Consider the following 23,165-nt stretch of genomic DNA (forward strand, 5'->3'; position numbering starts at 1 on the left):
GGTACAGGATGTACCTCACCTGCTTTAGGGAAGAGAGGCACAAGGCCTCAGGAGGCAATGAGCCTGTTATACTGTTCCTACCTTAGTTGACTAGTTATCCACATACAGAGAATTAGTATCTGCATTTTCTAAATTCAAGTTTCTCACCTAAGATTTCTCTAAGTACTGGCAGAGGGCAGAGCAGTAAGGAAAATACAATTCATTTTCAGATGTGCTGGAACTGTATGATTTAGAGACATTCCAGAAAGCTATCAGTAAAATGGCAGCAAATTCAGAAAACTCCAGCATCTTACACACAAGAAAGTAAAGACTGCACATTGTATGGGACAAGAAACTGCTGGCAATCAGTTAATGCTCGTCATTCTGAAGTCTGCAGAAGAGCACTTGGGTTACCCAGGGCCCCAGAGCATACACTAGAAGGCTAACGTTGACCCAAACAAGTTTTGCAGATGAACACTAGGAGAAAAGTTGACTCTTCTGTCCTGAGTGGAAGATAGTAATCCTCTGTTCTAGATCATGCAATTAGCATCAGTCTGATGAAAAGACAATTGCAGAAAATCCTTCCTAACAGCACAAACTCTTGGTTATTGGTAGCAATTTTGTTTATAGTCACAAGCTCTAGTAACAGATGATGCCACTGCAATGCATTGCTCAGACTGGAATGGGGAGAAGATTCTGTCCCAAAGACATTTCAGCAAGAGAAGCATTTAAATTTGTAGAGCCTGGATGCATCAAAATATTGACAGGAAAAATACCTGTTCTAGACACCTGGCTGCAGCCTTAGCGAGGCAAAATGGCATTCACTTTCATCAAAAAAGCTTCATTGTTAGGAATGTAAGCACGAGGCAGGAGATTTAAAAAACAAAACAAAACAAATAGGGAAGGAAAAAAGCTGCCACTCACCTCACTCATACCAAGGCAGTGTTTTGAATTGCCTTTGCCATTCAAAACACTAACAAGCCAGAACTTGCAGAGACCATCAGCAGTAAAGAACACATAGCAAGACCAAGTCCTAGCCAACACACTGACATAATCTACTAAAGAGTATTTTTAGGGAGCAGATAGTGGACAAAGTGAAGTACCTAATATGATAGTCCACCCACCCCAGGGGCATTTAGCACCCCTGAAAGTTTCCAGAAGTACCTGGTTAATACTTATGCACTACTACACTGGAAGTGCTAAAGCAGTAAGTTTAATCCAGACACAGTACAAATCAAATATTGTGAGTATAATAGAACAGACAGCCAAAAAAAAAAGGATAACAAACTGCTTTTTAGTAAAGCTATTAAAGAATAGACTGTGACCTTTAAGTGGTTTGTGTTAAAATGATATACAAGAGGGGGAACCACAATTATTTTGCACTTTTGTGCAGCTTTTTAGTTTTACATAAATTTATTTCAAATAAATGAAATGTGCCAAGTAGAAATGACAGGCTGAATGCATCACTTTAAGTGAAAAACTCCTCTTTTCTCAGTTACCTTTTATTTAATACTTTTTAACACAGAATTATTTTATAAAAGTTGTTTTCATATAATTCTTTTCCTTATTAACAACAACAGTTCATTTAGGGCCACGTTCCTTCCTCCTAGAGCTGATTAGCAAACAAAGCTCCCACAGACAATGCTCAAGAATAAGTCTTCTTTAATGTGATGGAACTTGAAGCAAGAATACAGAGTTCTTCAGAGCTCTCCTCCAGACACAGCTTCTGGGCTCTCCTGAAGGTTAGCCAGCTGATGTCACATTTATAGCTTTTTTCCTCCAAAAAAAACTTAATTAGGTAAGACTACTCTGTTCATGAGGCAGGTCCAGATGGTGGGTTTCATTGCAATTTGGAGAATTATTCTTCTCCATACCACTAGGCTCTCTTGGCATTTATTAGTGGTGAATTTCAATGTGCAATAATCAGTTAATAAGTATCAAGTCATCATCGCTCTGTTGTCTGCAAAAGAAAAAAATTCACAATTCTCTATTCAGCAAGAAATGCAATAGGAAGCATTTACCCATATAAGTCGAGTTTTGATCCTTCTGTTCTATGCTCTCCCATTTCAGCAACTCCCAACACCTGCACTGGGACAATCAAGCAGAAACTGGCGCAGTAGCAAAAGCTCTAGATTTTCACTCCAGCTACTAGGGTTGTGCCCTCAATACTGTGCAGTGTATTACACTGAAGTATATTTATTATGGTCCAGCAGACAAAAATCTCTCATTCTGAACAATGACTTGCATGTGAAACCTGAAGCTGCACATGGCTGGAGTTCTTCTTAACTAGTTGGCTTTCAAGTGCCCACAACTGCTGGGATACCTGCCCATCACCTCACACGCTCCTTTTTGGTTGTGAGGTGTGAGGTGTCCTCAGACACAGAATTCTCAGAATCAACTCTCAGACCAGCAAACACTAGGTGAGAGCTTCACCTCTCACCACCACCACCTTAAAAAGGACCACTGCCAGGCCTGAGTTTGGCAGCAACAAGACACCAGTGTGTTTCCAATATTCTGACAGATGGTATTCAAACGGTTTGCCTTATAGACAAAGCATAGCTTTGGAATGCAGCACCAATCCCTGGCTGAATCACATATTCTCTGGCTTTCTGCTACTACTCCAAGCTTAGTAGTGAAGCTTTTTAGAAACACTTGACTTGCAAAACCCTAAGAAGCAGAGATTGTATGCTCCTGAATCCTTGGTAGTTTCATGCTATACCCCACAGTCCTTCCATCAGCTTCTGCATGGTATTTCTCGTAAGAGTATAACACTTAAAACGTGTTTAAGCTCAGAATTGCTCAGAATTGTTCTATCATCAGCTGACTAAAGATCTAACACCATGTAGAGTACAATAGGAACAAAAGCACCCAAACATCACACAGGCTGAGTTCTGGATGCTCCAGCATTTGTGACACAGCACTCTGCAGTGAGATGCCAACTGGGGTGCTTCTCAGGAAAACACACTACTGACCTCCTGCAGCAGCAGATGAATGGCACAGAAGTCTGGTCTTTTCTGTAGCCAGCACTGTCATGGTCCTTTAGAAATTCGTGTAGATCCGTTACTGGAAAACCACTTTGTTGGTATTTCTGAAAGAAAAAGCTTTTTATTTATAACACACAAGAAGTTACTGGGCACAAAATGTTCTAAAATTTCCTGTAGAGTGTGATAGAAAAACCAAACTATTTGGTTCATTTGTCCAGTATTGCTGTAGAAAAGAAAATGCCCAATCCCACCCCAGAAACCCCACATATATAGCTGGTGGAACAAAGCAACCTAAGTGACAGAAAATTCATATTGTTCAGAGACTTTCTTATGTTTTGTTTGCTGTCCATAAGGCCAAGCAAGTGATTTCAGATCATACTGGCATTAATTGATTCTCCTTTGCTCATGGGGAGCTACTGTGCTCACTGTGAGTGCTCTGGGATCGTTTTCCCTAAGAACTGTAATGCTGGATTTGAGGGGCCCTAGTGTGGATATTCAACATCGCCATGCTGAAGAAATGCTATGAAAAACACAAGTTCAGCATACTGAAATAGCTCCCAATTGATCCACATGAGGTTCACAGAGGGAAGAGTAACAGTAAAACACTGTTTTGCAGGTCAGATCATCCAATAAACTCAGAAGCACAGACGCTAAAGTTATATTTGGAATACTTAGAAAGTGGAGCTTTCTGGAATTTGTTGTTCATGTCAGACTGGTCTTATTCTGCTGGCTTGTTTCTCTGACACCAAGACAAGAAAGACAAGAGCTGAAGAGCATGATCCACATTGCCTTCCCATTGGTCACTGAGCTACCAGGAGCACAAAGGGGAGACAGCACTTGAAGTCAAAAACAAAAGGTAATTATCGAAAACTTGGCTTCACTTTCAGACTGTTCATACTGGAAATGCATGGCACAATTTTAACTTGAATGAGAAGGGTCTTTCAGAACACATTTCCTTTTAACCATACATTTCCAAGCAGCACATTAAGCAAGCCAGATGAGTTTTAATGACAACCTTAAATGATTTTTGAGTTATCTGCTTGAGCCTTGCCAAAATCCTGCCAAAAGCATATCTCTGAGATATCAGCAAAGCCTTCCTGACCTCATCTTTTGATGCCACGAGAAGAAACATTCACTCCAAACAAGGCTTATCTAGCTCTATGTATCTATACTTAAAGGTTAATTTTTTCCACTCATCCTTCCATTTACACTTCCATTAGCTGTTACATTTTTGAAGCTAGGTGAAGTAGTGGTAAATAGAATGTTGACACACAGAGGATAATTTTTCAAACCAATTATTGCTTAGTCATTTGGATGACTACCCAGTCATGTTCCCAATTTTGACACAGACTAAACTAAAAGATTTCAATAATCTCATAGTAACTAATACCAGATAGTATGGTGTTGAGAGATTAACAAGAATGAATACAAATCTGATTAGAAGTGTGACAGAAAACAAATGTTTTACCTTTATGGTGTCATAGGAGTCAGTAATGAGTGCAATAAAAAGGCTGAGGATCATATATATAAACAGACTAATGAAGGAATACAGATATAACCGGCTGAACCTCCACACCAACGTGCTCTTCTGCTGGATTTGAGCAAATGTTGCAAACATATCATCACCATTGACCAAAGAAAACAGACATTCAGCCACTGTGTTCAGATCTTCAAACTAGAAAATAAAGAGTACAAGTTTTTAGTAGAATGTGAAGACCAATCACCCATATTTAAAGGGAAAGTTAAAAAGCCCACCCCACTTCTGTTTTTTATAACTCTGAGTTTTACACCTAGCAGAAGAGAAAATCCAACCCAGATAATTAAATGCTGCCACACTTTACTGTACATTCAGGCCAAAACATACATGTCAGTAATAGAACCATGAAGAAATATAATCTTGACTAAGCATGATATTGACATCAGACATAAGACTTATTATCAAGAAATAAACTTGTGATGCTTAACAGGCAAAACAGTCAATATCTGACCACCACAGAAAATTAAAGTTACTGAATTGTAAGCAATTTTAGGCCAGCAGAAAAAAGTGGTTTCACAGAATATATACAGTAAATCAGTGGTAGTATGCTGGGAACAGAAGCCACATCCTTTGGTTTCCCAGCTCTGCAGCATTACTGGAGTATGGGTAATAAATCAATACTGTATTAAGGAACTAGTGATAGCATATGGCCTTCAGAGTTTGAATGGTCTAAACTAAATTTGCCATGCAATAACATAATCTATTCAGAAAGCCCATTCTGAGCTGTAGGTACAATCTAGAGCTGGATTGTGAAGCTACTGAAATACACTCTGCACAAAAATCATGGTTTCATTTCAAGGACATTCTCTTACATTCTAAACTCCATGTCCCCAAGCTGGAATGTGTCCTGAGGCTAAATTCCATTCAGCTAGCCAGTAAGCAAACCTTCCCCTCTTGCCCTGGCTCTCCAAGTAACTGGATTCATTAACTATATTAGACAATACAAATTAATGCATAATATTTTAATGTGACTATTATCAATGAAGTAACATGACTACACTCACTTGAATTGTAGCCCTATATTGAGAAGATGTCAGGAGGCATGTGCTGGTAAGGAGAACCTATTGTTGCACAGGAACAGCGGGTCTGGTTTACACCTATGGCTTATTTTGTTATTATTGTTTTTATTGAATTTTAAAGCCATGTGAAACTCAGCAGTGCATTATCTGAGAAGAAAGAGGGCATGGCATTTCTGAGCAACCCACGAGTTTTGATGCAGACACAGAGACCTGCTAAGGACTGCTCACCTGTAAGACCCTGAATTGACAAAACACAAAATGCAGGATACCCCCTCACTCTGACTGTAGTAGAAGAAAAAGCAACATATGTATTTCTGCATTTTTGAGCATAAGGAGCTTTCTGGTGTTTCTGCACATCAGGGAAGGCTCTTCCCATTTCTTACCAGGGCCAGTTTGGATGGCTGGAGAGGCTCAGGAAGCCAGCCCTGCCCTGGCAGCATCACATCACCTTCCCTTGGGACACTGGGGAACTGGCAAGAACAGGAACCCCCCCCGCTACAGCTTTGACAAGATGTAATATTTTCAGAGATAAGCATGTTATTGACTCCACTTCCTTTTGCTCAGATGATTAACATACTTGTTGCAGGGATGTTACAACAATAATCATGAGCTGCCTATTTTAAACTGTTGAGCCTCTAGCGTGGCTGAGGATCCCACTGCATCCAGCATCCCACAGAGAAATATACTGTCATTAACCTGGAAGATGTGCAGCCTGAATACCTGCATTGCTCAAAGGAGAGAATTACAGCTCAGGGGGACGTGGGGCACAAGAAGCCAAATCAAGCACTGCAGCATGTCTCTCTGTTACATATATAGTGTGTGTAACCAGAGATCAAGAACGAGAATTCATACGTCTGTCAGTCTTTAACAGACATCTAGAATTTGACACAACAGGAATCTGCCTTTTTGCAAACTGTCACATAGAGCATCTGCCAAGAGGAAAAACGAACAGGCTTTAGGGTTGGTTTCGCTTATGTTTTAGAATGTACAAAGTCTTGCTCCTGCACCCAGGTTTCAGACAAGACATGCCAGGCACACACTTTGATACTAACCTGAGGAAAACAAACAAACAAAGCCACAACACACCCACACTCAGGAAGCAAAGTAAATAAGACAAGCATTCATCCACCCCTTTATGAGTCATAATTTAGGGGCTGAAGTTACATGGCATGGGAAAGATTTGGAAAAACAAAGCCAGAGCCAAGGAGATTAAAAACAAAACAAAACAAACCCCAAACCAAACCAAACCAGTGAACTGACCTGTGACTGCCAGAAGAGGGCGAAAGAGATCACACAGAACCACAGAATATGCTGAGTTAGGAGGAACCCTCAAGGATTCGAGCCCAACTCCTGGGCCTGCACAGGACCATCCCCAGGACTCATGTCATGTGCTTGAGAGCATTGTCCAAACACCTCTTGAACTCTGGCAGCCTTGGTGCTGTGACCACTGCCCTGGGGAGCCTGTTCCAGCACCCAATCACCTTCTGGGTGAAGAACCTTTTTCTAATATTTAACCTAAACCTCCCGTGGTACAACTTGAGGCCATTCCCTGGGGTCCTGTCCCTGGTTCCCACAGAGCAGAGATCAGTGCCTGCCCCTCCTCTTTCGCTCACGAGGAAGTTGTAACTGCAATGAGGTCTCCCCTCAGTCTTCTCCAGGCATAGGTAAACCATCCACTCATTACAAAAACAGCTTGGTGTAGGAGATAACACTGATTTCAAGCACACAGTAAAAGCAGTAATACAGTTATTTTCTTAAAAGGAGCAGGTGGCAGAAGGTATGCATGGAAGGAGAAACACTGCCATTTTCACATTACAGCTTTTATACAGAAATATTAATTCAAGATGCATTTCTCTTGTTATACCTGGAGCTATACAAACACATAGATACATCATTAGACCAGAAAAGGAGTGATACTGCTGACATACCTTTTCATGATAAGGTCCCAGGACAATCCAACCACAGAAAGTATAGCCAAGATAGATCATCCCAGCACAACAACAAAACCTTATCACTTTTGGCAGTGATGCCTGCATAGTTAAAATGAGTACCTACAAGTCGGGGTGGAGTAAAAGAGAAGAGAAAAAAGACAAAAAATTAGAGAGACCTGAATATAAGTGACATAAATATATATATATATATATATATATATGCTTTAATTATTAGACATTTAATTTCCGCCTCACATTGTAGGTTTGAAAATATCCCAGGTATCTGATGACTCCGACCCAAACAAACAAAGTTGATGTTCCAAGTAAAATGCTGCAGACATCGTAACTTGCGAGGTTCTGAGGGATACAAATAGAGCAGGTAGTCAAGTTACAAAGCAGTAGGTATGTCAGCTTGACAGCTATTCAAGTTCCAGCAGTTCAAACAAACAAAGCAGGGCAGTTCAATATTGAAAGGATATTGCTACATCACAAAAATCAGATCAATGTGAACTGCACTTATTTACTGAGATCATTCAAATGCAACCGTGCTGCAAATGAAAGTACACCTATGCTGATAATTTTTAAGTTTTGCATAAAGTCTGGAAGAACAACAGCCCTTAGTTTGGTTACAACAGTTTCAAAATTAGATTTAATAACTCAATTTTTGTTTAAAAAAAGGTTACTATATGCTATCGTTAGGCAAAGAAGCTCTTATTCACTATGTAGAAAAACATAAGCCATCATTTAAATGAAAAGTGAGCCTTGGGACTACAACCCTTTTCATGCCCTATGTATTTACATCTCTGAATAGGTTCTCCATCAGATGTTCAGAACCTGAACGTCATTTTTACTACAGTGAAGTTTATAACCAAGTCTACTTGCACTTTACTTTAGAAGGCTAGAACTCGTTGCAATAAGCACAAGATAGACATCTAGCTCACTGTCTTCCTATCCTCAATCCACACCTCACCATATAGTCAGAAGATTCTGAGTGTTCCTCTGAAGGCCACTCTGGGCACCTGCCCTTTGAGCCTCTGTACACATGAAACAGAAGCAGCACGCTACCTACTCTGTTTTTCCCAGAATACAAAGTTTTGTGAACACATGAGTTGTTGGCATACATATGTTGGCATTGTTGGCATTGAAGAAAACAAACAAACAAACTAGACAAAAACCAAACAAACCCAAAAAGCCTCCTGAAGAGCTGCCAGCTGGACAAAGTACATTGATTTCAGTAAGCCCAGAGTGGAATGACCAGGTGACAGTCTGTGCCTATGACTGTGAGGAAAGCAAGCTGTAACAGCCATTTTTGCAGTCCTACAAGCCATCAAAGACCCCTGTTGGACCCAAGGGGATGACTCCTGTTTTCCCTGTACTAGTTATGTGCTACTACTTCTTACAGAACTAACAACACAAATTGTTGGGGTTTTTTGATAGGAACTGTCTCCCCACATGTCCTATCCCAGGGATTAGGGGTCTTAGCACTGTGGAAGTAGGATGTTTAAACAGCTTACTGAAAGACTTTGGGGAAGAGTGACTGAAAGCAGCTATTAGTCAAAGCAGCACTAGGAAATGACCCAGCAAAGTAACAGATGACTACTGACAATTATAGCTCACTTTCATTTGTCCCCAAGTTAAAGCATATTACATACTGTTGTAACAAGGCTAGTATTTTAGCTGAGTATTAAACTCTCACCTTAGCTTTTATTTCCATTTTTAGGATTGACCCAATGATTGTCATCACATCGCTGATAATTACCAGGACATACCATCCATTTATGAACTCCAGCTGATCAGCATGGCAGACACGACGCTTATACTTCTCCAAAAAGAAATTCACAAATCTCTATAGACAAGAATGTAGATGTTTAATTACAGGTCCCCTTAGATGAAAAATACGTACAGATGCCCTAGTGTAGCAATGCTCAAGTTTCACATACCCCCTTTTCCTATAGTATTTGCTGGAATAATAGTTTAAAACTAATTCTCAATAGCACCAGAAATAAACAGGGAAAAAAAATTAAGATGGGCTTAAGTCAGTGAAAACAAACTTTCCACTGGACAGCTGACTTCACAACCAATCCCCCCTAGCCTAACCATGGCCTTTACAATAGTTTCTATCCCCCTCCAACAGAGCAAGGCCACTGAACTAAAGAAAGGAAAAAGGCAATAACTCAAATACACCTACAAGACAAAAGCTCTCATTTCCAATAGAGCAAACAATATCATTTCCATGCCCAACACTGCCCATTTGCTTTCACATGCTCTTTTTGCTATGAATAGATGTGCTGCCCCTATTCCTGACAGCAGTTTGACTTTGCATTTGTTGAGTTGTGTCATCTTCACCCTTGGTCTTGTTTCCAAGCTACAATAAGGATATATTGAACAGGATAAACAAGTATCTGTGCTTTCATATCCTATCTACCCTGGACTCTTTCCTCTCATAAGCCACATGCTTACAAAGTTTGTGCTAATTACTAGGTACAAGCTGGCACATCTCAGGGTCCAGCTTGTGTTTCTGCACAGTATTTTGACCAGAAAAACCAAGTCTGCTTACATAAAGCTCTGCAAGCAGCTTGAGAGGAAGCTGGACAGAGCTAGTCCCAGTCTGCAAAGGAAGGTGAGAAGAGAAGAAGGTGACAGCAGACTGATCAGGTATTATAAGAGGGGAAGAAGGAAAGAAGAACTGAAAAAGGGTGGTTCCAGCCTTAGAAAGACAAAAAAACCCAACCACCAAAAAAACCCCAAAACAAAACAAAAAAACCCAGCCAGAGTTAGACTATATGCTATGCTTTACATTCCATCCAGTTAGAGCTGGCTTTGAGGGATGTTCATTAAGACGTTACTTTATGACAAAACCTCTGTGGGAATTCTACTCTGAACCAAGGAAGAAGGAATTTATGTTTTGGAGGTGCAGGACATGCTAGCTGTTCACAGCACAAAGGCCCAGAAGTCTTCTTTGTGTAAAATTCTGGACAAAGCATCCTTCTTTTGCCCTTGAGAGATACAACAAAAACTTCATATTACAGCACTATGCAAACAGAAATAAACCCAATTCAGCTAGCAATTGTTCAGAGATAACAGTATGAGAAGAACATCTCGCAATAGATTTTTTTCAGTTTACTGAAAAAATGTTACTCAACATTTCCAAACACAACCCTTCAAAAGACCATCAGCAAAGAAGGCAGAGACCAAATAAGTATTGAGATCACAAGCACTGTGCTTACCCTTTGTAGTCTCAAGGCAAGAACAATGGATCGTGTGCAAAGGATGAGAGAAGTAAAGCAACATAAAATGACAAATCCATCAAAGACTAGAATATACTGAGTGTTCTTCTGGAGAACTGTAAAGAGTCAAAGAAATGAAGTAAGGTTAATCTTTTCACATCTCTTTAAATGCAAATTATGTGACATTTCGTAACAATTTGTGCTCAAACACTCTCACCACAAAAACAGATGGATTGTAAGATATATTCTTCCAGCAAGCATATCTTAAGTACAACTGAGCAGAGAATTAGATCATGGCAGTCACGGAGATTGGACCACAAGAACAAAAAACAAGTTTGTAATATTCAAAATAAACCCCAAAATTAATACAGGTATCCCATTTTTCACCTGTCCATCTGTGTTCTCACAGTGTTACAACTACATGGGCTAAAAGAAATGCAGATTTGGCCTGTATCATTAAATTAAAAAGAAAATTCTCAACTTAGTCTGTAATAAGAAACTTGCTTGACTTCCTGTACTGTATTCTGTTCATCCACAAGTTTAGAAGCCATCATGTGAATGCAAATTAGGTGCTTTCCTTTGCTTCCTCACATCAATTGTCCCTATCTTTTTCACAACATACATTTTTAACTATATGAAATACAGGCCAAAACTCAGTTGTTGTAATAGCATTTCAACTCACCTGTGTCACAGAATTATGCATGCTCCCTCAGCTACTTGTTAGATGCAAAATAAACTACTAAGGAACAACTAGTTGAAAGACAGTCACAAAAAATTAGTGTACACAGATGCAAGTCAGGACACTTTGTGGTTATTCAGAATTTACAATAAGATACCACTTTAATATCAGTACAACATGGTGTCATCAGAGAAAAGCTGGCTTTGCCCAGGCAAAAGGCAGGCCACTTGACATATTTTTTAATCAAGATACTCTACAGACCACTGAAAAACATTGCTCCATCACAGTCCTTTACAGCAAGTCAGCACATGGGAGAAGCAGCTGCACAGCGCTGTCACAGCTACTGTTCCTCTAAGGGACCTTTAGTGCACATTCCTGAGCTGTCAGACCAAGTCTTAACACTACAAATACATGGCAGATGCTTGCCTTTGCTCATACACATCACTAAATCTAGCAGCAGTGGCAAAAAAAAAAAATCCACTGTAAGAAATAGTAAGCTTCACTTAGTTAGAGGGAAAATAAAAATTTGAAAGCTGCAGAAGGCTTCAGTTGCAAATTTACCTGTGTCAGTGGATAAAATTATTTGAGTCATCTCAGAGCAGCAGGACAATTAAAAATCTATGGAAGGAACACCCTCCTTGCAGGTAGAGCTTACTGCTAACACACAATGGTCTACAGAGATGAACTGGCCATCTCACCACAACACCCTCACAAAAGAAATTATTTCCTAACTCTTAATCAGCAAGTTGCATTAGGCAAGTTGCAATGTCTTGTTTAAAGGGCAGCAGGAGGATGAACAGGATGCCCAATGTCTTGCTGGACAGACTGTTATAGACCAGGGAAAGTCATGGGAGATGCCTAACTGCTGGCACACAAACACACGTGCACCATACTTACCAGGGCTAAATATGTGCCAGTCTTTGCATTCCTGAATATCAGTGTCACTATCAAAGTAGATTTTGATTTTTCCACTGTGGGCTCTATTATTGAAAGTTATCTGAAAATACAGAACTGTATCAGAAACAAGACTAGCAAGATTTCATTCCAGAAAACAAATCCTGCTAAGTGCTTTGGACATATGTGTTAACATTGTTGGTCAGGTAAGCTTTAAGAAAGTTGTCACCGTAAGAGATGGTGTAGGCGTAATTTGAGAACATGACACGCATTGCATAACAAACAGTATTCCAAGAAGCCAACTCCACATTTAACCTTTAGCAGAAGAACAATTTCTTATTCCCTTACCAGGTTATAAAGTTACAACTGGAACATGTTCCAAAACAACACTGTCCCACAGCGACACCATTTCAGCAGCCTTTGGGAAGGAGGGCTAAAGGCCAGGACATGCTCAACTGCATCGCTCATGCAGCCTCGATACGAGCATGACACCTGCACCTGGGCTTAAGCTCTCATTACATACCCAGTGTTGGAAGTGCCATAGCCCATATTCACTTACAGTGTTTTGAAATGCATAGCAGTCAGGCAATTCACGGGCATGGATTGTCTGCAGAGCAATGCCTTTCAGCTTGAAGGAGATTTCAACCTGTATAAGCCTGGATGTTCGAAAAAGTGTATAAAAATATTTATACATAAATATTATATAAAAAAAAATGTACACACATACACAAATTGCACAAATCAGAATCCACCATATTAATAAGAAAGGACAAGCTGAAATATTAAAAAAATCCCCATACCTGTAAAATTCAAGATTGAAAAAAGAAGAATTCAGCTTCAGTTCTGCCTTCTTATCAGCTAGCTCCTCTGGCTTTAAAAAGACACATTCTGGAAAGAGAAGAGGAAAAAAATGTAATGTTAAAAACTTCACATAAAAAATAGCACAAAACTGAGATAATCAGAGTGTACAGTCCTAATGAGGCAAAACATTAATTCTGAGCAAACCTATCCATACAGAGGCCCACCTAGTGTGGTCAGAAGCAGGTTTGTGTATTAACTCTTGTTATTAACTCTAAGCAGTCAGGACTCAGCTCTGAGAGGCAGTAAAGACACACACACACTGATGGTACAGACTGAGCAGCACCCAGAATTCTGTATTTGAACTTTCTGCACAGAGTGGGGTGAACTGTGTTTAAAAAAAAAAAAAAAAAAAAAAAAAGAACAACCTAAAAAAACACCAACACACCACCACCATCAACCCTGAAGACCTCTACAAACCAATGACAGTGGCTGAAGAGAGCCTCTTATAATTTGCACAGCTGCCATTTCTAGCTAGGTACTAAAAGCCAAGAGGGAAATAGGCAAGAGGTGTGGGAACTTTCCTGTAACTGCCACACAAAAAGCTATTGCTTTTAAACTTTACTGATATAGCATTAGAATATAAGTACTCCACAGCAAGACATTTTTAAGTACAACAGTATCATACCTGTTTCAGTAGAAACATCTATGTTCAGCGTATCATTGGAAGGAAGCATTGTGCCTCTCTTGTACTGTTGTTTACAGATTTTTAAACCTGATCCTTCATGTTCATAACCAAGCATCCCCAAGGATATGTTCTTTAAATGCCTGTACTAGTTTTTTAGAAACAAAAACAGAAGTGGAAGTTAGAGATAATCATCTTTTTTGCATTATATAGTCAATTGCAACCTCAAAGTTTTGCGTATCAGTACAGATTTTTGCATTAAAAAAAAAATCTTTATTTTCACATAAAAGTTTCCCATGAGATGGAAGTCTCATGACTCAGTTTACAGACTAGAGGGCTACTGGCCACTAAGTAGCAGTGATAGCCATTCTGGTGACACAGTGACCACGAGCCCTGTACCTACTGGGCTCCATGCAAATGATCACAGATGTGCCAAACAGCAAGCCAGCAGACAGCTTTTAATTAGATGCCTGGCAGAGACTTCAGTGCAGTATTGCTGCTGACCACACACACTCCAGGGACATCTTATGCTTTTGTGAAAGTGCTAGTTTTCAGCCCGCTTGCAGCAAGCGTGGGTAGAGCCCTTCTCAAATCTTCGTTCACGAAGCCCAGCCATAATCGTGAGTTTTCACACCACTTGAAACTTGATCACTTTACATACAATCCAAGTCACAGTTCTTATCAAATCCATGCCAAGATCAAAACCAAAGCTGCTCCCTGTGTGACTACAGAAGAGGAAAGTCATGTGTTCACTACATAACCAGCAACCAAGGAACATAGACAGAACTCAAACAGCCTCCAAACATAAATTAACCTGCCTGCTTTACACAAGCACAGAAGCAGCTGAAAACATGCTTGTGAGGAAGGTACTTACTTCTTCCACTTACTCCAAATACAAAACAAGTCACCTTCTTCATAGACTTGGAAAATGAGGAATACAAGTGGAAGCAAATAAAGTTATGTCAAAGCAAGCATTGTGCAAACATGGATCAGTCCTGAGTATCACCAAGACTTCATTTAAGGCCACTCCTCTCTTGACTTGCCTTCCACACATTCTTGGTGTCTACTGTCTACCCTCTGATCCTTGGACTCACACCTTCCAGTCCTGCACAAATGGGGCAAACCCCTGAGTACAGCTCTTCTGGTGGCCCTTGGCTCCTCAACAGCTGAGAAGGTCAATGACTAACCATGCAGGGAGCTGCCTGCCAGCTCAACTTCCCATCAGCTAACATTGTCCAAGAGAAGCCAGACAGACCCATGGCCTTTAGAGGAAGAAGGCATCAACACAATAGTTTCTTATTTTTTATCATTACCACACCTATTGAAAGAGCTTAGGGCAGTGTACAGCACTGGTCTGCTCTCAAGAAAGCATTTAGCTTTTCAGAGGCCTAAAGTAAGTCAGGCAAGGTTTCCTATTCCTTAAGAAAAAAAATTGTTCAGCTGGCTTTGATACAGATTAGTCCATTTCCCCCTTCAACATGAATTTTTTTATTATGCATCATTCAGTGTCATCCTATTCCCCCCTTCCAGTGGGCATTATGGCCACTAGCCCATCTTGTGGGGTACAAAATCCCACCAGTCATTAACAGCCACATGCTCCATGTCCAAAAGGAACTGCAACGAAACTACCACACCTCTATCCAAAGCTCTGCCTTGCAGTGCTGCTTCAAGTACTCTACAGCTGAGCTTGCAACAAGTTTAGACAGCCCAGGAGAAGAAGCATGGCCTCTGTACCCTGTCAGTCTGACTAAGGCAGGTCAAGTGAGTGGAAACAGTAGTTAGTCACAGCTCTTCACCCATCTGAGGACATCTCCAGATCACTGCCTGCAGCAGCCATTGCTCTGTCCACACGTGCTCTCAGGCTCTGCCCTCCTGACAGCACAGCAGCTGGCACTGGGTAACTCAGACACCACTGTGAAAAACTAAAAGAAATATTCTTGTTTATACATTTCTAAGCAGCCCCAGACAGAGCAGGCAGCAGGACATCCTGGTCCTACAGCCTCTGCCACAGGGCAGGGCACAAGAGTAACAACTTCACATGGCTTCTTCATAATAGAATCTTCCAAACTGAACCCAGTAGGGAAGCAAGCAAAACCTGTGTACTCTTCCAAGTGTAAAAGTATGTTTGGGGTTTTATGTTGTTGGTTTGTAGCTGTGCACTATCACTATCTTCTGTAATATGATATTTTTTCTGCTTTACTCACCCAATCAAGCATTTCAAATTAAAACTCAAAACAAAACACCAAAATCCATGGCTTCTAGCTGCCCATCTCAAACAACAAACAAACAAAACCACAATCAAAAAACAAACACACAAAAACCCAAACAGAAAACAAAACACCCTTGCTTTTAGTTTAGGAGTCATTTGGCTTGGCTCTTCCCAGAAGGCACCCTTTAAAAAAACAAAACAAAACAAAACAAAAAAACAAGCAAAAGTAACACTAGTCATAAAATTCGCCTGTAGGCATGATTTTTGAATTGTTACAACACTAAAGCACACAGATTTCACAGGTTAAATCTCCTTAAAGGATATGACTACATTTATACCACATCGACATCTTATGAAGAGACCTTTTTGTGATGCCTGTATCACACATTGGCTCATTCTTGAGGATACAAAGCTATTATTTCTCTACTGTCTTGTATCTGGACTTCACCTCAGCCTTAGTGCCTACAAAAGAAGGAAAGTGAGACAAAGCAAGCAAGGAAGTAAAAAAAGCACAGTTTATTGCAGAAACAGTGGCAATGTTGAGAGTCCAAAGGGAGAGTGAGAAAACTACTTCACCGCTCATTTAACATGCCGGGAGCAAGAGCCCAGCACAGCAGAGACAGCACATTTGATCTGCTGATGGCTCTGCTGGAGCGCAGAGAGCGCAGGAGAGCAACAAGCCCCAACATGAGCAGGTGTTTAAGAATGAGGTACAGCCCTTTGCTCCCCTGCAAATCCCAGATGCTGCTGGGCATGGCTGACAGTGGCAATACTGCTGCAATCCAAGCATCAGAGCTGATGTCCCAAGGCCAGTGAAAAGGAAAGGAAGTTTAAAGCCACTTTTCATTCATCCAGGATTAATAATTTCTGGGCTTATCACCATCGCCAAACACAAGAGATGTTTCATATTCCACAGGCAGTCTTTCACGTCATAACTTCTGAATGTATTAATATTAAATATGAAAATGTTTACTGAATTTTTATGCTAGATTTTTTTACTTTCTTCTGAAAATTGTAAAGGGACTGTTCTTTAAAATACCATCCTTAACCAGGGCAAGTGCCCCTACACTCCTGGAAGTACTGTATTCCCCATTCTGAGGCCCCTGGTGCTCAATACAAAGCTGCAATTCAGTATAACTGTAAGCATAAATTTTTTGAATACCATGCATAGGTATATTCAGGCCCATAGGTCTTCAAAGTAAGACCTAAATCAAGGTTTTAGTTCATGCAAGATGACAGATTTTCAAACTTTCTGGATTTTGGTATTACGCACTACCCAAATAAAATTCTGGTTTGGATTCATCTCCCAGAGACAAAATTGCAGAGAGCTGCACATGAATTTCAGGACACCAGATCTACTCTGATTCACTGAAATACCAAAACTGAAATCCAAGAATGGAAACAGAAAACGAGAACCTTAGCAGAAGTTTATAGCTATAGCTTCAGCCCTAACATAGTTATAAACACACACACACACTCTTACCTGATTAATAACATAAAAAATGCTATCATAAGCATCCTGTTGAGTATATATACTGCAGCTGTAGTCATCTTCATCAACTCCAGAATAGCCTTTCAGGAATAGGTGTTTGAAAGCAACAGTGTTTTCCTCTTTGAATGAGACCACCAATTGGTTACTCAAACCAAAAAAAACAAGCTGACAAGAGGAAAAAAAAGAAAATGACACACACGTTTGTATTTTGAACCCTGGTCAAGCAGCAGCATTTTGGAAACAGCTCTCAGTTATAGTAAATACAAAGCAGGCAGGTACCCGTTGTTGCAACTCCACTATGATAAGAGCAAAGAACCTGTTAGCTAATGCCATAAGACTACTAAAGTCAAGGTTACCATAAATCTGATTCCAAAACTTACAGCAACTGAATGCACAGCTACATCGTGCGCAAATTTTAGATATTGTGGACCAAAAACTCTAACCAGAACTTGCCAAAACATTTGTGGAGGATGCAAATGGCTGATGAGCTACTTAAGAGCACAGCCTGCTGCCCCTGAAATGCTCTGTTTTGCTAGGGGACAAATTCCTGCACCTTTTCTACCTCTGGCAGGGCACAGGATTAGAGCAGATCTATGTGGTACCCTACGGCAACAAAAATGCCTGACCCAGATGTTGCTTAAGGAGGCTATAACAAGAAGCAACAGCAGACAGAAGAGTTACTACTGAAGCCATGTGTTGCCCTACCATATGGACATTCCGATTCTCCCCTGCCATCACCAAGGAAAACAAACAGAGACTAGAATCTGAAAAACCAAGCAACAAGAGTTTCTTCATAGGCGCAGTAGCAGGAGGATATCCCAAGCCCCAGACAGCTCACCCTTCATCCTAGGTTTAAAATGCCTACAAACAGCAAAGGTGAACTGTCTCATTACTGCTGCGAGTTTCCAAGCCCCACAAGAATCTGACAAAAGTAGGGAAAATGCAAGACTGAGAAACTGCAAGTAAAATAACTGAAGTTTTGCTTAGAAAGACCAACCATTGAATCCTATGCGTGCCTGCGGATAGAGCCTGTCAGGATTTGGGCACAGCACGGCAGCAGCAGAGGTCAGACCCCACCAAGTGGGGCCAGAGAGCCTGTCACAGTCAATAAAACACTGGACACATAAGCCAGGGTTATGCTTCATTTTAGTGGGCCAGTCAGACACAAACCTGGAATCCTACAATTCAGTGCATATATTTAGCTGTTATTGCAAACTGTCAGATGTCAGTCTTTCATTTCAAATGTTCAGAAAAAGTAATTTCTACTTATATGAGTGTCCCATTTTGCTTCCCTCCACATCCAGTCACTATTTATTAGTGGACTGTAAAATAACCAACTACGCTGTGATACCAGCACAGTTTAAGAATGCCCTCTTCTTTGTTTCTACCTAGTACCTCAAACAGAACCCAACTGTTCAAATGCATTATTTGATGACAGAAGCAAGGGGCACATCCAATTCCTGTAGCCTAGTCATCCCATCATCACCACACACCACAGCATTTCCATATTCAACATATACATTTCAAGTTTCTGATTAGATATTAGAAAACATAAAATTTTTAATAGTCCAGTGAAACTATAATCTAAGAACATGACAACAAGCCTGAAGACAGTGCTGGATTCAATGGGAAGAGTAATTTGCTTTAAAGTATTATGCCAAAAAAGCAAAATATCTGGTCAAACACTGCTCCAAAATCTCCAGGAGGCTTTTGTAACCTATGTTATTCTTTCCCCTTGAAACACCTTTCATAGTATTTTTTCTTTACGGACTGAAGTGGGAAGTTCAAGTCAGTAACAAATATCCAGAGATGGCAAAGGCCCAGAACCACATACCTGCTTCTCTTGCACACCATTGCTACTCTTATTAAGAGTAAAAACAGAGCATTACCTGTGTAGTAACCATAAGTATCTTCAAAACCTGCAAAGCCAGTTTCCATGGTATCTGACGTCTTGCTCTGTATTTTTCACATGGGTTCATGAAGTAAAACTTCAAATCCTCTTTTAGAGCCGTCTCTTTCAGATCTAAATCTGACTGAGTCATCATATTTCTGCCATAAACAACATATTAATTAGAAATCAGAATGCTTTGGCAGACAATTTCCTCACTGCAGTTTCACCTCAGATCACCACCTGACATAAAAGGTCTGAAATAGTTTTCTGTTTGTTTTATAGCAAAATGCAAAAAATATTTCCCTATGATCACATCATTAAAAGTCATTCAACCACATTAGGTCATCAGAACAGCATTTAGACAAATAACTGTCAGGAAACAGGCATAAATATCTGTAATAGCAATATAAAGTCTACATTTCTCTCTTTCTTAAAAATACATGTTTGAAACAACTATGTATTCTCTTTCAAATATGTTAACACATCTACATCCACATTCTACATGCAGAAAAAAAGTGTCTTAAACAACCAGAGCAGGCTTTGCACATATTTCTGTTATTAATATGCAGTTTTCAGGGCTAAATTCACAGCCATTTATTTATTTAAATATCTGGGCATGTAAAAATCAGAGGACCAAGCACAGAGGACTGTTGTTGTAGATGTCTTAAATCATCTTATGTTTCTCCTTCTCAGCTGAATGGGACATTGAAAACTTTCCCCTTCTCCTAATCATTTTAACCCTATCTTCCAGTACCATAATTTTCAGAACTTTCCTGTTTGACATACAGATCAGAAACCTGTAATTTTTTTCCTCCCTTTACGTGTTAAGAGGTTTATATTTGACACTGACTGATTATCAGTCCCATTTACCAATCAGAAATCATTCCCGATGTTCTGAATTTTATAAAGGATAACATTTTCTCTCAGGGTCAAAACCAAAAGTTTCCAGATGCATTTTTACTTTCTGTGTCCTCATCTGTCTGAAGTTTACAGTTATTTAAGCCAAAACTGTAGACCACAAAGCACATCTGATTTGCTAGAACCAGCTGTCCCACAAGAAGAGAAATTTAAGTTAAGAAAACACAGTAAAGTTGACGCTGTGGTGTTTCCTCAGAAGAGGAAGTGAAAAAAGCAAAAAATCTATTTTAACATTAGAAGTTCCAAAGTCATCTTTATTACACAGCCTTAAATCAATCGATCATGAAGATGATGGGAGGTAAGATGATTTTCATAGGAAAAACATGGGAAGTTTTTAAGAAAAACAAAATGTGAACTCCATCCCTATCTGAATATATACTAAAAACATACTGGACTAGCTTAAATAAAGTTTAAGATACAAAAACTTTGAAAAATGTAAACACACCTGACAGAAAAGCACATGAAAATTATTGCTGTGAATATTGTCTAAGGAAACAGGTACATGCGTACTTCAGTCCTGCATTGACACCCAAAGACATCACTGCTCCTGTGCAAGCTTCTCTTGAATGGGCAGAAACTTCTGTGTGGGTACACAGTGAACAAGAGCTAACCCAGAGAGAAAGTCATAGGAGTAAGTGGGAAACAAAGAGGAAAGCTGGATCCGGTTGAGATTTAAAGCATGAGGGTATGACATAGGGACCACTGCAAGACTCCAGCAAAACCCTCCCCTCTAAGCTTCCAGCATATCAAAAGTGACAAACAAACAAAAAACTGTTGGACTTTGTCTTCCAATATAGAACAAGTGTTCTGTGGTGTAGTATTTAAGAAATAATTAATCTGGTAACTGGTAAAGTACAGCAACTGGTTTTCAATCCGTTTGTTTCCAGGATAGATTCAAAATTACATCTAAATAGACTGCCTAAAATCTGCAGAATTGGAACCTTCAACCAAAGCATTAAAGAAGTTAAAAACTCCAAAAGAGTAACAGTGACATCACATTTAAAACAAACTATCTAGTTCTACCAAAAGGTTATTAGGTTGATAATCTAAAAATAATTCAAATACAGCACCTGGCTCAAAACAGAGAAATTAAACAATTCAATTCAGATGTACTAGTGTAATTAACACCTTTCAATAGGTTTCCATAGTATGCTTTGTAAAGCATTGACAGAAACATTTTTTGTGAATGAAGACTAACTCTACTATGCATGCTTAGATGCATATCCAGGTGTCATGTGTCACATATAATAACTGTTACTAAATCAATTCTAACAGCTGCATTACTTTAATCACTATTGCAATGCTGTGGCTGGTAGGTTAGTCTGTTCAGACAGCGTTTTGTAGCGAGGCACTTTAGGCATTTAAGCATTCTACTAAAGGAAGAGGTTTCAACAGCAAAGACTACAGTTTGCAGCTACCTGCTCATGAAATACGCTTTTAATACTTAGCTTTTCACATAGCAGAAAAAGCCCGACTGCATCAAGTAGCTAAAATACACTTAGTGAGCACAATCGCTTTTTTTTAATGAGTAACTCACTACTGAAGCACCAGTAACAGTGTCCATCAGAGCTCCAGATCAGAAACATTTAGCTTTTTGAGCTCTACCTCTTGAGGAGGTATTAACGAGATTGATGAAGTGTTAAGGGGGGAAGAAGGAGAGAAAAACGGGGAAAAACAAACAAACAACACTGAGTTCTACCTATCAGCCTGTGCTTCACCTTCACGATCTCTACTAAGCTCAGCACTTGCCTAAAGGAGGACATCGCCTCGCCCTTCTCAAGAAAGCGAACTCGGAAACTTAGGGGGAAGCCCTCCTGTGCAGAGCTGCCAAGGTCACCAGCGCTCGGCTGCCGCGGGAGGAGCCGCCGCAGCCCCCGCGCAGCCGGACCGGGAGAACACACGGAGCGCTCCGGTGCGCTCGGTGCACCGGCACGGCACAGGCCGAGCCTCCCCGCCGCTCATCCGCCTCCCCGGCGGGAGGACAGGACCTACCTTGTGCAGCAGACCCAAATAAGGGTTTGGAGCAGCACCGCTGCCCGCCCGGCGCGGTTGCGGGAGCGCTGCTCTGCAGCGGCCGCCCCAGGGCAGGGGCACGGCCGGGGCAGGGGCACGCCCGCTATCGCGGACCCCGCGGGCAGGATGGGCCCGACCCCCACCCCGGGGCGCTGCGCTCCCTCCCGCAGCCGCTGGCGAAGGAGCGCCCTGACCCCGCTGCCTCCGGGCGGGGTGACCCGAAGGGACGGCGCCGCGCCCGCCCCATCCCGTCCCGCTCCGCTCACCCGCTGGCGGCCGGCCGCCCGCCGGGCAGGTACTTGAGGGAGATCTCCATGGGGCCGCAGGGCTCGGCCGCTGCCCGGGCAGGGCAGGGCAGGGCAGGGCTCCGGCAATCCGTGGGGGCGGACGGGGGGAGCCAGGGCCGCGCAGCCCCGTCCCACCGGCAAACCCCACTCGCTGCCCCGCGGGCCGCGCCGCCTTTATGGGCCCGGCGGAGGAGGGCGCCCGCCCCCAAGTGCCCTGCGGCCCCGGCTCCCCCTGCCCCACCGCCGCCCGCCGGTGCGCGGGCTCTTGCTACGAGAGTAAGGCTCTGTAGTCGCTTTACTGCCAGCTGGTAGTTGTAGGCACGGAGATAACGTGCAGCGAAGACTGTCAGGTGAGATTAGCTACTACAGAGCTAGCTGGTCGTCTTGCAGCTCAAGAGGTACTTGGTTCCTCAGAGGATGTGGCTTAATGCAGTTACTCCCAACTAGGGTGTTCAAAACAGAATGCAGATTCATGAGAGGCTTCATTGCAGCAACTGAGCTCTCTACCTGCCCACACGACGGGGATGGGTAGCATAGGATTCTTACATAATGTTCTCAGATGATTCTGAGTTTGGTTATGGTCACACAGTTTAAGAGAGAAGAAGGAACAAATGCCCAGACA

General features: G+C 41.3%; 2 protein-coding genes across 2 annotated transcripts in view; both read right to left on the bottom strand.

Moving 5' to 3' along the window:
- Positions 1–1,176: 1,176 nt before the first annotated feature.
- MCOLN2 (mucolipin TRP cation channel 2) lies at positions 1,177–22,673 on the bottom strand. Its single transcript, XM_050307592.1, has 14 exons — positions 22,523–22,673; positions 19,324–19,483; positions 17,426–17,599; positions 13,737–13,881; positions 13,051–13,138; positions 12,810–12,906; positions 12,254–12,353; positions 10,678–10,793; positions 9,147–9,296; positions 7,706–7,807; positions 7,448–7,570; positions 4,432–4,638; positions 2,952–3,067; positions 1,177–1,939 (listed from the first exon to the last, which is right to left on the bottom strand). The coding sequence occupies exons 1-14, from the start codon at positions 22,570–22,572 to the stop codon at positions 1,903–1,905; spliced, it is 1,665 nt and encodes a 554-aa protein (XP_050163549.1). The 5' UTR covers positions 22,573–22,673; the 3' UTR covers positions 1,177–1,902.
- MCOLN3 (mucolipin TRP cation channel 3) overlaps positions 19,336–23,165 on the bottom strand; it is a 35,206-nt gene continuing 31,376 nt past the window's right edge. The window contains exon 22 of the mRNA XM_050307590.1: positions 19,336–19,483. The gene's annotated coding sequence lies outside the window, so the exon portion shown is untranslated. The remainder of the gene's footprint in view (positions 19,484–23,165) is intronic.

Source organism: Myiozetetes cayanensis, unplaced genomic scaffold, assembly GCF_022539395.1.
Source record: "Myiozetetes cayanensis isolate MyiCay16 unplaced genomic scaffold, myiCay2020 scf12, whole genome shotgun sequence".
Classification (NCBI taxonomy): Eukaryota; Metazoa; Chordata; class Aves; order Passeriformes; family Tyrannidae; genus Myiozetetes; species Myiozetetes cayanensis.

Coding starts and splice junctions, on each gene's coding strand:
- MCOLN2 (XM_050307592.1), bottom strand. CDS start 22,572: ATGGAGATCTCCCTCAAGTACCTGCCCGGCGGGCGGCCGGCCGCCAGC. Junction 10,794..12,253: donor CTGGCACATATTTAGCCCTG/GTAAGTATGGTG, acceptor GACTCTTTACAG/TTCTCCAGAAGAACACTCAG. Junction 1,940..2,951: donor TTCATCTGCTGCTGCAGGAG/GTCAGTAGTGTG, acceptor TTTCTTTTGCAG/ACAACAGAGCGATGATGACT.